At 31.2% G+C, this 16,898-nt stretch overlaps 1 protein-coding gene across 2 annotated transcripts in view; it reads left to right on the top strand.

Moving 5' to 3' along the window:
* The window catches only part of LOC114126155 (GAS2-like protein pickled eggs), a 34,765-nt gene extending 18,129 nt beyond the window's left edge, over window positions 1-16,636 (top strand). For both annotated transcript variants that reach the window (XM_050203607.1, XM_050203606.1), the window contains exons 3-9: window positions 3,566-3,844; window positions 3,928-4,152; window positions 6,933-7,040; window positions 7,161-7,254; window positions 7,654-7,744; window positions 9,000-9,979; window positions 14,846-16,636. In XM_050203607.1, the coding sequence (XP_050059564.1) occupies window positions 3,566-3,844; window positions 3,928-4,152; window positions 6,933-7,040; window positions 7,161-7,254; window positions 7,654-7,744; window positions 9,000-9,979; window positions 14,846-15,321 (2,253 nt within the window). In that variant the 3' untranslated portion in view covers window positions 15,322-16,636. The remainder of the gene's footprint in view (window positions 1-3,565; window positions 3,845-3,927; window positions 4,153-6,932; window positions 7,041-7,160; window positions 7,255-7,653; window positions 7,745-8,999; window positions 9,980-14,845) is intronic.
* Window positions 16,637-16,898: the final 262 nt, after the last annotated feature.

The raw sequence follows: 16,898 nt of genomic DNA, 5'->3' as shown, positions 1-16,898 counted from the left end.
TAATTACCAAGAAAAAAGTGATAAAACTGTACATATATTATACATGTATAATGTATGTATATACAAAAATAAATAAAAAATTATTACAGCTAATGGAAAATGTTATCAACAAAATTATAATTATTATCACATTATTCAACTTTTTTAAAGTTATTCAACTAAATAATAATTATGTAAAGTTATCAATTTTTATACATTTAAATTTATATTTTATAATAATGTTGATTTTTTACTTAACGGTATATGTTTATACGTGACGAATATACCTTCTTCGGGTGTTTTACTTGAACATTAGAAATGTTTTTGTTGGACATACTAAATCGGGTCAAAATGAATGTACGTCAAACTAACATCATGTACAATATATACATGATGATTTGCAAGTTATATTCAAGTGTAAAGGTCGAAAAGAAATCTGGTAAATAAACCATAATGTTTGAGAGGTCAAAAACCGTAGAAAGTATACATTTCAGATATTTGATACCTATATATTATTTATTATCATAAATAATTATGTTAAATGATAAATGAATAATTTTAATCTGCCAATAAATATGATTTAATTATTTTATACAAAAACAAAACGATATTTAGCTAATAACATTTTGAATACAACTTTTACAAATGATTATGGTCTTATAATTTAAATTAATTATAGTAATCAGTAATATAATATAATATATAGAATTATATAACGGTTTTATGGTTAAATTCACCATTCTTTGCATTTTATTTTTATGTCTTACCAATTACTTCAGACGTATTTTAACGTATATTATATAAATCTACTATTCATTCATATCACATCTTGTATAAACTAGTTTAATCTGAGTATTTTTCTACGTATGTAAATTATTAAAAAGTTCAGTTTATATTTTATAAGGTTACAACAAATTATTTATTATTATGAGTACTGAGTAATGCAGGGCCTAAAATTAGGGTATTTTGTTGCTGCACATCTAATACTATACTTCAAAATCTTTTTAAATAATAAACATAGACTATTAGTAGTACACATGCCACATATAACTTCGTACCATAATTGTTTTTGATATTTATTAATAATTAGTTATAATAAATACAACCTAAGACAATCTTCTATAAAAATCCTTGATACCTCTATAACTAAATGTAAAATAACTTCGGTTAAAATACAAATTTAAGTAATGCATACTTTTAAATTTGCTACTGCACATTTAATATTAGCTACTACACATAGTGTGTGTTACTGCACACAAATTTAGGCCCTGGAGTAATGAGTTATTTAAAAATCTGAGTATAGGCTACTCATTTTATAAATATCCATTACTCGGTACTCTACTATATTATACTTATAGATTAATGAGATTCTTATCCGCTTTAATTTATAATAATTTATATAATTTATTATATTTAACTATTGAGGATATTCTTGACTATTTTATATGATTCGATTTATATTACTTATTATTACGATAGATTTTTTTAATATACCTAGCTTATGAATATTTTCCTTCTTTATTCTAGTTTATTTTTGAGTTTTAGGCAAAAACTATAATGTGAGGAGTTTCTTATAAAAATGGTAATAATTAATGACAGGAAATAAGTTATTTTGATTCGTTTTGGTTGTCGTGCGAAGAAGGACATTACGCTGGTTATTTTCAATCTATTGGAAAGCGTCATACCTATACCGATGTTTCGATTGACCAAAGCAGATGAGAATATTATATAGTTTGGGCAAAACGATAACGATGTATTTATTAAGAAATAGAAAACAACGATACTTTCAACGCAAGTTGAATTCAGATTAAAATTTTTGCTGTGTAAATGGCTACGGTCGATTATTTTTGCAATTCGATTTGCTCTACATTGTCTTTTTTTCACCGCCATTCTGAAATTGTATATACGTAGACGTTTTCTTTAACTGAATATAAATCATAAAATAATAGAGTAACTCTTATTTTTGAAAAGAAATATCTCCGCCTATCAATGAGTAACTCTAGGATATTAGTAGATATATAATGTTAACATAACATCGAGAATAATATATAGGTATAATAGGTACTATTAAAACTGTACCTATATGTTGATTTTGTATAATACAATATATATTATTTTAAATATATATAATACTATATTTATTGTACAACAAATATTTATCTAGTCTATCATATATCAAAAAAAAAAAATAAATAAATAAAAAAAAAATTAAGAACTCTTATTCAACTTGTATATAACATTGATTCCATTGAAATCACATTATTCATATTTTTTTTTCTCCAAAAATATTAGCACTTAGTTAAATTCTTATAGGTAATATAATTAATATAAGGATTTAGAGTTATTTTTGAAATGTTTTTAAAAAAAGTACAAATAATTAATGTTAAAACTATTATTATATTTTATTATAATATAGAATAATAATAATAATAATAATAAATATTTTAAACAATTATTATTTATTTTAGTTATGGTTATAAAAATATTACTCTGGTTAAAAGTTCACGAGTACTTAACGTTGTACGTGAATTAAGGGTGCAAATAGGTGTAGAAGCCTTTTTAAATTTAGCCTTGCTTTAATAACAATGGACTGACCTAAATAAATCTCTCACATTGAATACATTTAAGTTTTCGCATGAAGTTATTTAATGTATAAAAATATATTGACATATTTTTAACTATTGTCTTAATAAATTAAAAAAAAAAAATTGATAAATTGTGAGCAATTTTGATACATGCAATATGTAGAATTGTAGGAAATATATTTATATAACTGTGATATAACTTAGTCTTTCTACAATATATGCTTACTTAGTGTTTACTGGTGTGACCAAGATGCATTCAATATTCATTATCATATAGGTACATTGTCAACATTCGCAATTGTTCCCATCTATCTTCTACTGAATTAAACAATTGATTAAGTACAATTACGGTTAACGCATTCTATATTCAGTATTGAATTGTTGTTAAATACTTTAGTAATGGGTGTTAAGTGTAGTTAACTCTGAATGCGTGTTTCGCACGGTTTATTGTATTTTATTGTACTTCTAGTCTATACTTTGTTGAATACTTGCGTGAATGACGTATCAATATTCAATATATAGTGAATGCTTGCTAACAAACGATCGATTTGAATCAAAGTATCACTATTTTAATAATCAGCCTTGACATGCAAAAAACTGGAACATGGTTAGGTTCATCTAAAATTTCGATACTTTTTTATTTAAAATCTACTACGTAGGTGTCAGTTTAAAAATAATAATTTGATTATCTGATTGACGGAAAATTATAGACATAACTGCGTAGTATTGTTTATGTTTACTTAAACGTATAATTTATAATTTTTGTTTTATAATTACTACTGTCGACTTCTTAAAAAATAAATAAAAATACGTAGGTACCTATACTCAATAAAAATATAGTATTATTGTTATTCTAAAAAATAAAGCTATTTGATTTAAATTTCTTACAATTTTTAAGGCGTCATATGACAATTAAGATATAAATTACACTATTATAAGTTATCAGTATGTTAATTAAAGTAAATACAACTCTTGACAAGATATTTTATTTTATTTTATAGCATTCAAACTGTGTAAGAAACTATGCAGAGGAACATGTGAATCGAAGACAAGCAGCTGGGAAATCTAATATTAGCGGCATTGCGACCATAGTTCTTCAATTACCACCCGTACGATACTTACCCGGCGCTAAAGGTGGGACATTTTTTGCTAGAGACAATGTTTCCAATTTCATCAATTGGTGCAGAAATGGACTTGGTGTGTTTGAATGTCTGTTGTTTGAAACCGATGATCTTATAATGCGAAAAAACGAAAAACATGTGATCTTATGTTTGTTAGAGGTAAATTGGTATTATATAAAAAAAAATTCGAAAAAAAAAATATTATAAAATTAATAAAAAAATTATGGATAAAATTTTTCTAGGTCGCTAGACGTGGTGCTAGAGTTGGTGTGCCAGCTCCGATGTTAGTACAAATGGAAAGACAGATTGATCGAGAAATCGCAGCAGATAAAAAGTATGCTCAATTTTCACAAGGAACTGATTTTAATGACGGAGATGATACTGATTTGAGCGACGGCGAAGACCTAACTGAATATGCGCCATTGCCTCAAATTGTGACTAATGATTTGAAAAGCTTAGACGAAATGGTAATTATTATAATTGGAATATTTAATAAATAATGAACTTTATTTGATGATAGAAATTTAGATTGCTGTTATATATATTATAATATCAAATTTGTTACTATATAGTAACAAGTTTCTACTTCATGGATAAACTACTTATAAATTATACGTGTATATACATTTTAATATCTAATAACATTGTACCATTTATCCGCATAATAATATATTTTAGTGTGTTTAATCGTAATATTAGAAAACGATTCTTCAATTTATTTTACATGTCAAAAGTTTTACATTGCAAATTTATGATAATAATAAATTATTGATATAATATGTAGGTAACCACAATTTTTATTCATTCTACGCGTTAGAGTTAATATTTCATTACTTTTATTAAGAGAAGTACTTACTGTGATAATATGATAAAACCACAAAAAGTTAGGAAGTGAAATGCTTATAGTATTGATCATGTTAATAAAGTGAGAAATATACATTTATTATTGTACAATATCTGAAAGTGAAGTTGACTACTTGCCTGTAATATAAATAGTGAAATAGAGTAACGAAATAATTACATTGTAAATTATTGTAGTCGTATCGTAATTTATAGGCAAAATTATATTGTTAATTCTCAACTAAATATTGAACTAAAAGAATTAACCTATGCATAAAACAATAATTATTAGAATAATAAATATTAGAAAAAATTTAAAAAAAATTTATACTAGAAATATTTTGAAACAAGTAATTGTTTTTAGAATTATGATATAAATATAGTTAATATAAAACGTTTGAAAGAATAAGTTTACACATAAAGGTGCGTACCTATTGGGGCACTGAACATTTGCATAAAATTGTAACTAATAATACTTCAATGTATGAAGTATTTTACGATTACTTAATATTCTTCGACTAAACATAAAAAAATTTCGCTTAGGTATATGAAATACATTAACGTATTATAAAAAATATGATATTGTTTATAGAGTTGAAATTAATTACATTTTAAATAAGCTTGATATTTTTGTATTTATTTATTTATCAATAAAACAATTTTTACTTATACCAATCAATTATTTCGAAATAACTTAATTATATAATATATATCCTTTATTTTAAATGAAATATATTTGTTTTATTGACATTTATGTTTTATAACGATCGAATTTAGTTACAACTCAATTGAAACAATAAAAATACATCCATTTTTACATTTTATATTAAAAAAAATTGATTAAATTTAGGTATTTTTATGTTATATTTAATTAATATGTTATATTAGTATAATATATATTTAATATCATATAGCCAGTTAATAATTATTTTATCAGCGAAAATCAGTGTCCAATAACATTGTTTTATGTTAGGTTTTATTTACCAAAAATGATGTTCGTATGAAAATTGTGATCCTTTATCGGCGTGAATGCGGCACATAACCTTGATTTTTAATAGACAAAAAGAAAACATCGTGACACTGCGAATTAGTGAAAACAAAGCGTTAAGAAGTTGCCGACCTTAGCCACCGGTGCAGCGTACCTGGGGCACAACTCGCGCGAACACAGTGGATTGTGATTGATACAACATCACATACACTGGGCCCAACTTAATTAAAATTTAGTACAATGACACGAGAATAAATTCGGTGCAATGCGCAGTTATAGTGCTAATTAAAATAATAATAATAAGTCGGCATTGCAGCAGAAAGCTTAACGACAAACATGTGTACATTGTACACAATATTGCGTGGAAATATTGATCCGAACGAAATGTTCGTATGTTGCTTAAATTGTATGAATAGATAAAACCAATGTATAGTCATATGATGTGAACAAAAAAAAAAATATATATATATATATATATATGAAACGCTAATACTGTAAAAAGTAAAACCAGTTATTTCGGTAAACACTTCGTGGGTTGATAATCATTATTGTATAATATAATATTCATATAGCTAATTTCTATTATTTTCTATATAGTTTTATCTCACGATCAATGTATTAATATTATGTTCTTATTATTTGATGTACGATTACGAGAGAACAAATTATAGTTCAAGTTATTACGTTATCTAAAAACTACTGATGGTCGTAGCGAATATTAAATATGTTGAACAAATTAGTAGTTATAACATGTATATTATACTATGTTTATCTCATTTTAAAATAATTCAGCATATATTATATATATATATATATATATTTTTTTTTTTTTATTAGTTTATTATAATGGTAAGATATTCATTGTAATTGGGTTACATTACGTAGTCTGAAATTAATTTGGCAATGTATTTACTTTTTTAAATAATAATTTCAGAATTCTATGTTATTTATTTGATATTTATAATGTAGGTTAAAACGTGAAATGCAGGAATTGAAAAACTATTCAGTTTTTTAGATTTTGATATTTTTTTAAAAAGATAATAGAAAATAAACAAAATTGTATATTTTTTTATTATTTATATAGCCTAAAATAAGTATATCAGTTTGCAACTGTAAAATAAATTATATTTACTATAGTTTGATTTGTTTAAGTATTATTATTAGGTACTCTGTTATTTTTGGCTACTGATATAAAATTGAATTCTCGAATTGTAATAGAGTACTTTCTAATATGAATGATAATATTAATCATATACTAGTTAACTGTAAAACATAGAGCATACATGCATGTTTGAGTGCCAAATACAAATTACCGTGTTCGACGTGGTTGCCGTGCCCACAAAATCTCATCTCCTATTATTTTTCTGTTTTTTATGCATTAGCCAAACGTACACGTAACCTTATTTTTTATTTTGTTAGGTACGGGATCTTGTGGAGAGGTGCAAGTGTCCGACCCAGTTCCCGATGATTAGAGTGTCCGAAGGAAAATACCGTATCGGCGATACTAAAGTCTTGATATTTGTCAGGGTAAGTACTTGTGATTTGTATATTCGCAATAGTTTTTGTAAAATACTCTTGTCCATTCGACTAATATATTAAATTGTTTTTTTTTCGGCGTGCGTGTATAATAATATCATCCTTATATAGATACTGAGGAGTCACGTTATGGTTAGAGTGGGCGGTGGTTGGGACACACTGTCTCATTACTTGGACAAACACGACCCATGCCGATGCAAAACTGGTAAGCCACATTTTACCTAAAGCGAAAGAAAACAAATATAATATGTAATGGGATTAAAAACATATATCTTGTCCGCTAAACAACAAAACAACACACCGTAAAGCCGTACGTTATTATGCCCGCATTTATAATATATACCTACGTATTAGCGTATAGTTTATGGGCGGCAGGGAATAAAATAATACGTTTCTTACAAGGTCAACAGTAATAAAGTATTGGTGTAGGCCATTTGTCGAGCAATTGATTCTTACGTAAAAGTCCCACTGGACACATCATATTGTGTTGTTGTAGCGTCGTAGTTAGTTTTGGTCATGCGTTTGTTGTTTTATCGTTTTTAGGCTTCTATTTTTTTTTTTTTTATTGTTTTATTTTTTTTTTTTATTAATTTTACTTAAATAGCTCATCGAGCGCCGGTATCTGCGAAACTGACGGGTGTCAGAAGCGGCGGGCCCACGTTGGAATTATCGCACGCCCAAGTACACTATGAAAGGTCAGTACTTTGTTGTATTTTATTAGGTATATTATGTATGTTTGTATAATACGTTTAGCATGTACTGAGTAGGATTTGCATGGAGTATATTATTCATAGGCATGTATAACTGCGCATTTATAATGCGGAAAGAGAAAAACATTTAATAATCTATTTGGTTTTTGTTTATAAACACATAAAATTCTTGTACTTTTTGTGAGAATTTTTTTTCGACGGGAACATGAAATAATATATCGTAGAACTTCAAATATACACATACCTATACTGACATAATAAAATCAGTAAGATTTAAGTGCTGACGAGTTTCATAGTACAAGGTTGTATATTATTATGACATCGCAGTGCTGCAGTTGGAACGAATAGTATAATTTTATAACCAGATACGACATTAATAAATAACCACCACACCTGCAATCATGATGGGAGGTTATTTTTATTTCAAATAACGGCATCAGTGTTATAATAATAGTTATGTCTTAATTAGGACTGTGAATATAATATATTAAACAAATATTCCTAAACATAATAAAATATAAATTCATTTATTATTATTATTATTTCTTTTTTAATTGAAATTATTGAATTAGTGTAATCGTGGAAGTTTAGTATAAGATGGGTTTACGAAATAATTTCATTCGATAATTAAGAACTAAACATGTTTTATTAAAACTTAATCGGTATAGGTACTTGCAGGTATATTATGTTCTCAAATATATTTTAATTGTAGTTAAGTGTACAAATACGTTTAAAAAGCATTCAGAATGTCTATTCGAGAACACTCTTTTATTAAACAGTAATTCCCTCTTTTTAAAATTTCAATTTCAATTCTAAGGAATTGTTGTACACTACCTTCTCATAACTAATTAATTTATATCAAGTAAAGTAATGTATTGTATACACTTAAAATTAAAGAGGCTATCAATCTTATTGGTATACCAGTTCAACTGTTCACTTATATATTATTTTCTATTTTTCTTAACCGTACAGTTTCATATCATAGTAAAATCATTACAAAAGTGAAAACCTCGTATACAGTACATCCCCAATCTAAACCATCTGCTAGATACGCATGTTGTAGCTATATATACGTATAATATTCACAGCCCTAATAATTACAAAACTGTGTCCGTTTCGCTGTGCTGCATTTCCGTACACAAATCGCACAAACAACTTTATAATAATATAATAATATTAACATCACATAATATATTTATCATCCCCATATACATGTATTATGTGTGTAAAATCTATATAGATCACCGCCGAGAACACGACGTTCGTCCACGTCCAGCACGGGTAGCAGTGGTAACGGCGGTTACTCCGGCGGCTTGAGCCTGACGTCCGGTGGACTGGCCACGGCCAAGCGGGCGAGCCGCCGCCGAAGTCGATCGCCGTCGCCGCGGCCGACCGCCAAGCTTAGTGCGCCAGTGGACGCGGGCCGCCGGAGCAGGAGCCCCACTCCCCGGCGGGCCGCCGACCACTTGACGGTGGCCAACGCGGCCGGCAGGTCCAGGTCAGTGACGCCCAGCGGGAGACGTGCGCGGCGGTCGGCGTCGCCTTCGTCCGGAGCGGTTAACGGTGGCGGCGACCGTCTGCTGCACGTGCCCTGCAACGGACAGCGACAGCCCAACGACCGAAGCCGTTCGCCGTCGGCGGCGCGGCAGCGAAGCGGTGTGGACGACACGCCGACGCCGAAGATTTCGTTGAACTTCACGTCGGAACTAGCCGCCGAGTTGGGCGACCGTCTGCAGCGATCGTCCAGAGAGTCGTCCGTGGACATACAGCCCGACACCGGAAAAACGGACTGCGGCCGGAACAACGGCGACGATGGTGACGACGACGATGACGACGACGACAACGTGACCGTGGACACTTCGTCCACGTGTCGGGTGTCGGACAACTTCCGAGGCACCGGACAGTATCACGTTCTCAACCCCACGCCCGTGACGGCCATCGGCGAGAGGCGGCACTCGACCGTCAGAGAGGAAGAGTCCGTAGTGGACACGACGCCGTTCAGTCGCGTGTCGGACAGTTTGAGAGTGGCCGCGTACGATTGTCCGCCCGCGGCTGCCGGTCGGAAAAAGTCTCAAACAGCCCGTGGGGACGCCGCGAAGAAGTCGGAACCGGTGGGCACGGATAGCGGTTCGGAAGTATCGGACGAGGGTTACAGGAGTCTAGGTGTGGTGGCCTCACCGCCATTCAACTCTAACGTGAAAAACGTGCAAAAATCTAATGGTAAGCGTCATAATATAATACGCAAAATATCTTTAAGTTGTTCGTGCACAGGTGAAGGAGGGACTCACTACTCGATAATAATATTTATACATTATAATATAAATCGTATATTTGTCTAACCCGCACTAACCGTTTCTACACTTTAATCCATGTTAAAAAAAAAATCACTTTCAAGTGTCTATAGGATTTGTTTTGATGTATTATGTATTTTCCTCTACCTATAATGTAGATTGTATGTACAATATACATCGTACAATATGATCGATAATATTATACATTATTCAGTCTCAATTATTTGTTTATAAACACCGTTTATAATATCATTAGCATACATTACAAATTTATAATAATATATTACTTTTGGATCGTTGACATTGGCATTGATGTGATGAATGCCAGAGAAAATTTTAATTTAATAATACATATATTATATACGATGTACGTATCCGCGGTTATAACCTAACGTTGATTTAAACGTAGTACGTACGCAAAAAAAGTTTTTCAATTTTTTTTTTTTTTTTTGATCGGCTCGCTTTGCTATGCTTATGATGGGTCATGGGTATACAGGCAGACAGGCTGTATTCTGTGCAGCACATAATAAATAAATGTTGCGATGCTATAAAATAAAGTATACTTAAAAAGTTATGAGTTTATGACGAAAATAATTCGATTTCAATTGATTTTCACTTTTAATCGAAATATAAATGAAATCATTTTACTTTATCGTATTCATTTCGTTCTACAAATATATAATATTTTAAATTATCAAATGTGGATTTTAATTTGTTTTTTTTTTTAATGTGTTTATTTTCAAAAAAAAAAAAAATAAAAGTAATTTTCAGTTCAATAGAAACGTTGGTTAATAATTAACGTAACATATGTTAGGTACAGTTAATTTTGACTTAGGACCACCACAAAGAATTAATTATAATATGCAATAATTAGTTTTGTAATGTTACTATACAGGTAACATCCTACGCGTAGCCACAAGCGTTTTGTCACGATTGGTAATCTCGTTTTAATACATTTTAAATTATACTGAAATACTAATTCTCATGAGTTTAGTAGTCGCATAATACAATTTGTAAACAAAAAGTAGATTGGTATGTTTATATCATACGTGTTTTGATGAAACTGCTTTGCATCTTGGTAGAATACATTTTTTTTTAAAGTCTCGTGCATGTTTTTTGAATTGCCGTGTATATTTTTATAGTTGCATAGTTATAATTTATAACCATATTATATAGTATATATCTGATTGTGGTTAAAGTTTATGAATGTAATATTATGTGAGAACTCGCAGTCGACACGAACGCCAAAGGATTAAATCAGGTAGGATTGATTGCAATAATATGTTGATGAAGTGGTAGTAGAGGTACACGGTATAGTAATATAAACGTCTCCCTTCCTACGACTAACATCATTGCTATTTATATGCGGGAACATCAAACCATCACAATAATAATTATCTTCTCCGGACAATGTTATTTCTCACATCTTGTTGTGATTTCTCAATGCAGCATTATTCTTATTATTATTACTTTTATCATTATCTATATTGGTAGGCAGGAATGGTATTATTAAACGTATTGAGAAATGTCCAATGGTGACGACGAACATTCACTTGATCACTACATACATTAGTCTCGTCGTCGTTATCACTGTTGGCACGATATATATTTATGTATGTGTATAATAAATTATAATGCATATCTATGTAAAATATATTATATTATATGCTATATTTGAATGATTTACGCAAGCTGAATTTATAGCTTAACTAGAATTTCAAAACTATACGAAGTCCATAAATATTCTCGTCTCGAACGCTGTCTCCAGATTTAGTTGATCAATCCCTTATAGTATACATAACTGTCATGCAAACACCTTCCCACTGTCCAGACTACTGTGTCGAAACCCTACGTGGTTCAACATGTTTTCAGTTGGCTGGCCCATACATCATCACGTTTATTATGTATTATAATATGCATACATACACGCATGTTCCAGCGAATAATTTAATCCACGCGCATTTAAAATGTTATTCCGCCCACATTTTGACACGTCAAGCCAAAACCACGTATACGGTGCAGCGATTTTGGTTCAGATTTTTAAAAAAAAAATGTTCTCAGCTCGTCAAAATTACCCACGCGCGTACTATACCTGTTTGATTGGATTGCACTTCGACCACGGTGGAATAAGTTGCAACAGGAATGTCGGGTACCTTTACTTATAACCGCATCGTTTTTCTGAACTGGAATCGAAGGGTGCAGCTCCAAGCGGTACTGGTAGATTAGTTAATATTATTACGCGTATTAAACGTATTATATTATTATATTATATAGGTAGGTATGTATACTACGTAGGCACTACCTTCATTTTTGGACGATGAAGATAATATTGAGGCGGAATAAACGTTTACAGCCATAGCAATATGATTTGATTATACAATTTTTGGATGAAGAAAATGATTTTTTTTTGATTTGCATAACTTTTACCTCATAAATTATATTTTACATAATAGTTTTGAAATAATAGAGAAATAATCGGGTACACGATGTTTTGTTTATAGTTGTTTTATACTATTTTCGAAAGCGTGCATTTAACATTAAACGTAAAGTGGTTTAATTGTATTTGGAGAAATACGCGTAATGTTTAAATAATAATAAGGCATAATGGTTGTTCGACGTGATGTGATCTTGAAAATAACTTTTACTTGTCAAATTGACAATAGAGAAAAAGAGGGAAACGAATGAAAAGCGTATCCAGTTTGTGGCTAAATATATAATAATATAAAATATAGTTTTTAAACAAACCATTAATGCGAATGAAGAATAAAAAAAATACAAAATAATAAATAAAAATCATGGACAATACTATATCGTGTATACGGTAATGGACTATCCATCATGAGTATAATATAATTGCAGCATATGGCTAATAGTCATCACACGCATGAGATTTTATTAATGTCTCTATGATGGTTATATTAGAGTGGTTACTGATTATTTCTAATTTTCATTGAAATTTGATATTTATATTATTTTTCATTTGAAAAAAAAATGTTTTTTTAATTATTTACGTAATCGAAAATAGTAAAAAGTTGTAATCTAATGCCTTACTTCATTAGTTATAAGCATAATATGTAGTATGCAATTGTAATTATAAGGCACACAAAAAAAATTTGCTAAATTTACAGGGATGATGAGCGTTCTGTGTTTAAATAATCACCCTATAGGCAAGGTCAACGATGGCAATGGCCGGTGGGATATCGGTACACGCAAATATGCGTCAACTGAAAACGCAGATCATGCTCGCGATAAAATAATAATTGCTTATCGCAGTTTCATTTTTTCAACTCGTTCTCGCACCTGCAGTGTGATATATATGTTGTGTTTAACGACAAACAAACGAATTGCGTATTAATATTTCTGTTCAATTATTAATCTTTGATTTATCTTGGGAATTGTCGCCGTCGATTTTCTTCGTACTTCATGTGATGGCGAGGGAGAAGGTACGCTATACCTATAGTCGTCTGAGCACGTATTTAACCTAACCTAATACTAACCTAACCCAACTTCATGGACATTTCTTGCGCGCACATACCGATTATAATTTAATGTTTTCTTGTACAACGACTATATTATATATTATGAAGAATACGACGTCTAAAATGGATTGCAGAACGTTTTGCACTCACGATTCGCGGAGACGGCCGAAATATGAATAGCCGCGGGGAAATCGAAACAACGTCGAACGAGAGACGGAATTAAAAAAAAAAATATATTTATGTTTATATTTTATAATTTGTTATGTTATACCTACGCCACGCTGGGCGCATAGTACACACGCATATTATTATTATTATTATACGACTTTACCGTCCACACTGTCAGACACGCCTATACATTTTTTAACATATATTATAAAACATAATACGTGTGCCGTAATCGTCACCGCGGACGCGTTTACACGACGTCACGCTAAACCACCGCGCACATTCGTAATTGTCGTCATCATTAGATATTACAGTAACCCGCGGGATATACGTTATGACTTATTATTATTATTATGTAATAAGTAAATAATGATGTGATTTTGCGCGTATAATATCGCCGACGGTTCCTTACAAAAAGTCTCGGATTCCGTAAAAATTCAAAACTGTTGTGCAAAGCAAAAAAAAAAACCAAGTAATTGTAGGCTAGTGGTTATGAAATATAGGTATCCTAGATTGATTGAATTCGTTGAGATTAGATCTGTCGAACGGTTAACAAACTAGTATTGGTGAATCTCGAAATCTTTGCGCGATGAAAATGCAATTATTTACCAATTTGAATAGATATACCAATCAAAATGATATTTATAGAAGATAATAACTAATAATGAATATCTAAGATTTAATATGGCTGATTTAAGATTTTAGATAAAATAATAACTACTAAATACTAATAAATCATTAATAAATTATTAATAATTACTAATAATTGTATAAAATTGTACTATTAGCTATAATAATATTATAGGTTAGGAAAATATTTGAAATACTTGTAAATCGTAAAAGTACCTGATTATATAGGGAACGCTGAAGGCGAGGGATAGAAATGCTATTTCCGTTCCTTTCGTATACAGTGGTTTAAAAATAAAATAAAGGGTGTACTGCAGGAAAGTAAAAATCTGATACCACTAATTACCATTAGTTGTTATTGGCTATTTAGCATTTATTCTCCACATTTAGTTTAGGTACCTTAAGCACATTTCGTGTGTACTTTTCACATATTATCACAAAAACCTAATGGTAACTCATAAGTTTAACCTTTATCTCATCGTTGTACATAGTTTATGTCATTGTTACGCATTTGATTGCAGGCACGCCACCGGTAACGCGAGTGACGCGGCCGCCCCGCAGTCGTTCGGCTGGCGGAAAAGAGACGCCCAGCCCGCAACAGTCGCCGTTCCGCCGGAACCGTTCCACCACCCAGTCGTCGAGACAGCAGCAGCAGCAGCAGCATCCTTCACCGGCGTTCGGCCGGTCGCAGACACCGACGCCGAGCCGCAGGTCACCCGCACCGTACGCGGACGGTTCTGCAGCAGGACAACCCCAACCGCCTTTTTCGTCGTCGTCGCCGGCCACCCCGTTGCTGGGCCGGAACAACACGTGGAACGCGGCCGGTGGCCGGCACTGGTCGTCTAAACAACGACCGCAATTGTCGGCCGACACGTTTTGCCAACAGGTTGCTGACATTATCAACCGGTACGCAGTGATGTCGCCAAGTCCCCGAAAAGACTCGAAACCCGATTCGCCGATCGTCACTCGGATTCCGGCGCCCGTCCAAAGGACTTGATCGTCAATCGCCGTCGTCGTCGAGGAGTCGTGTGGTGGAGGGGATACCTCTCGTTTAAAAAATAAATATTCAATAATAATCCGCATATAGTTTTAATTCCCCCTCCCCCCCAATTCGGGCGATTTCCGACCTCCGGTGGTCGTCAAAAAAACATATTTAATGTTCTCGTACTCGTATCGTTGTGACGTCAGACCCGACGTCCTCTGCAACACATTGCGGACACGTGATTATAATAATTATAAATCTATTTATTTGGAACGAAGGCACAACGATACGACGACGTATGATATTTATATATTTTTGTATTTGAAACGTTTAAATTGTTATCGCGATTTATCTCGTTTTAATTGTATTTGTTTAATTTTTTTTTTTTTTTGCGATCGAATTATATTATATTATTATTATTTTCCCGTGCATATAATATTATTATATAATATTTATTATTTATTATGACGTTATGATGTTAGGTGCGTAAATTAAATATTATAATTTCGTTGTTATGTGTTTGTCGATGATGTTAGACGGGGAAGACGATATTATGCTTTTCTCGTGCGAACGAATGGTGCTAAAAACCGACCTTAATTAGTGTTACGATTATAATATTACACAATATTATAAAATGTCATACATGAGTACGTCATGTACGATAATATCGCAATAATATTATTACCACTGGTTAGCTCAGTGGCAAACCTATGATTTATTTTTAATTTTTTTTTTTTGAACGGGTGGTAACAGTAAAAACACTGTTTCCTCTGAAGAAATTAAAAAAAAAAAACGTTCAAGGGTGAGTTTGTTATAAACAACCCCTTAACTTCCCTTCCTCTTTCGTGAGCCACTGTGTTAGCGTGTATATTAGTTATTATTATTATTATTATTATTTTTATCATTGTAAAATATATGTATAGCTTATACTTGTATATGCTTATATATATATACTAACGCAGACTGTACGATTTTATGCTAGAACACGATGTTCATATTGATATATACACGAATGTATAAAAAAAAATTTATACATAAATGTGGGGTAAATTTACAATGACTAAATATTATGTTTTATATCTTATAGATCGGTAATTTTTTGTAATATCTATACGCTTATAGGTATATAAGGATATGTGCGCTATTATTTTCTGTGTAAAATTGTGAAATCGTGTAGCTACGATAAATATGTTGTTATATATATCCTGCCGTATCAACACACATCATATTATGTAATATTATATCATATAGAAAATTTTATATGTACTAGACACAATGCATTATATTCTAAATTAGCTAAATATATTATACTAACAAAATTGTTGAGGAATTTTTTGTGTTTATTTTGTTTTATTATTGTTAAGTGACTTTCGTCAGTTCATGCCGTGCGATGCTGTACGATTTGTTTTACCGTGTATGAATTATTATGAAAAGTACACGATTTACAAGGAGGGCACCTAAAAACGTGTAAAAGACGATTTTATGATATTTGGAAACGTTAATGGTGCAGTATTATACACCTTACTGCGTATATATGTTCGATTATTACCCACTCGTTGCTTGTCGCGGCTATAATATTATATAGTTTGTCG

This window comes from Aphis gossypii, chromosome 3 (genome assembly GCF_020184175.1).
Source record: "Aphis gossypii isolate Hap1 chromosome 3, ASM2018417v2, whole genome shotgun sequence".
Taxonomy (NCBI): domain Eukaryota; kingdom Metazoa; phylum Arthropoda; class Insecta; order Hemiptera; family Aphididae; genus Aphis; species Aphis gossypii.
Note: the sequence above shows the minus strand (reverse complement) of the source record. Positions and strands in the feature narration are given on the sequence as shown.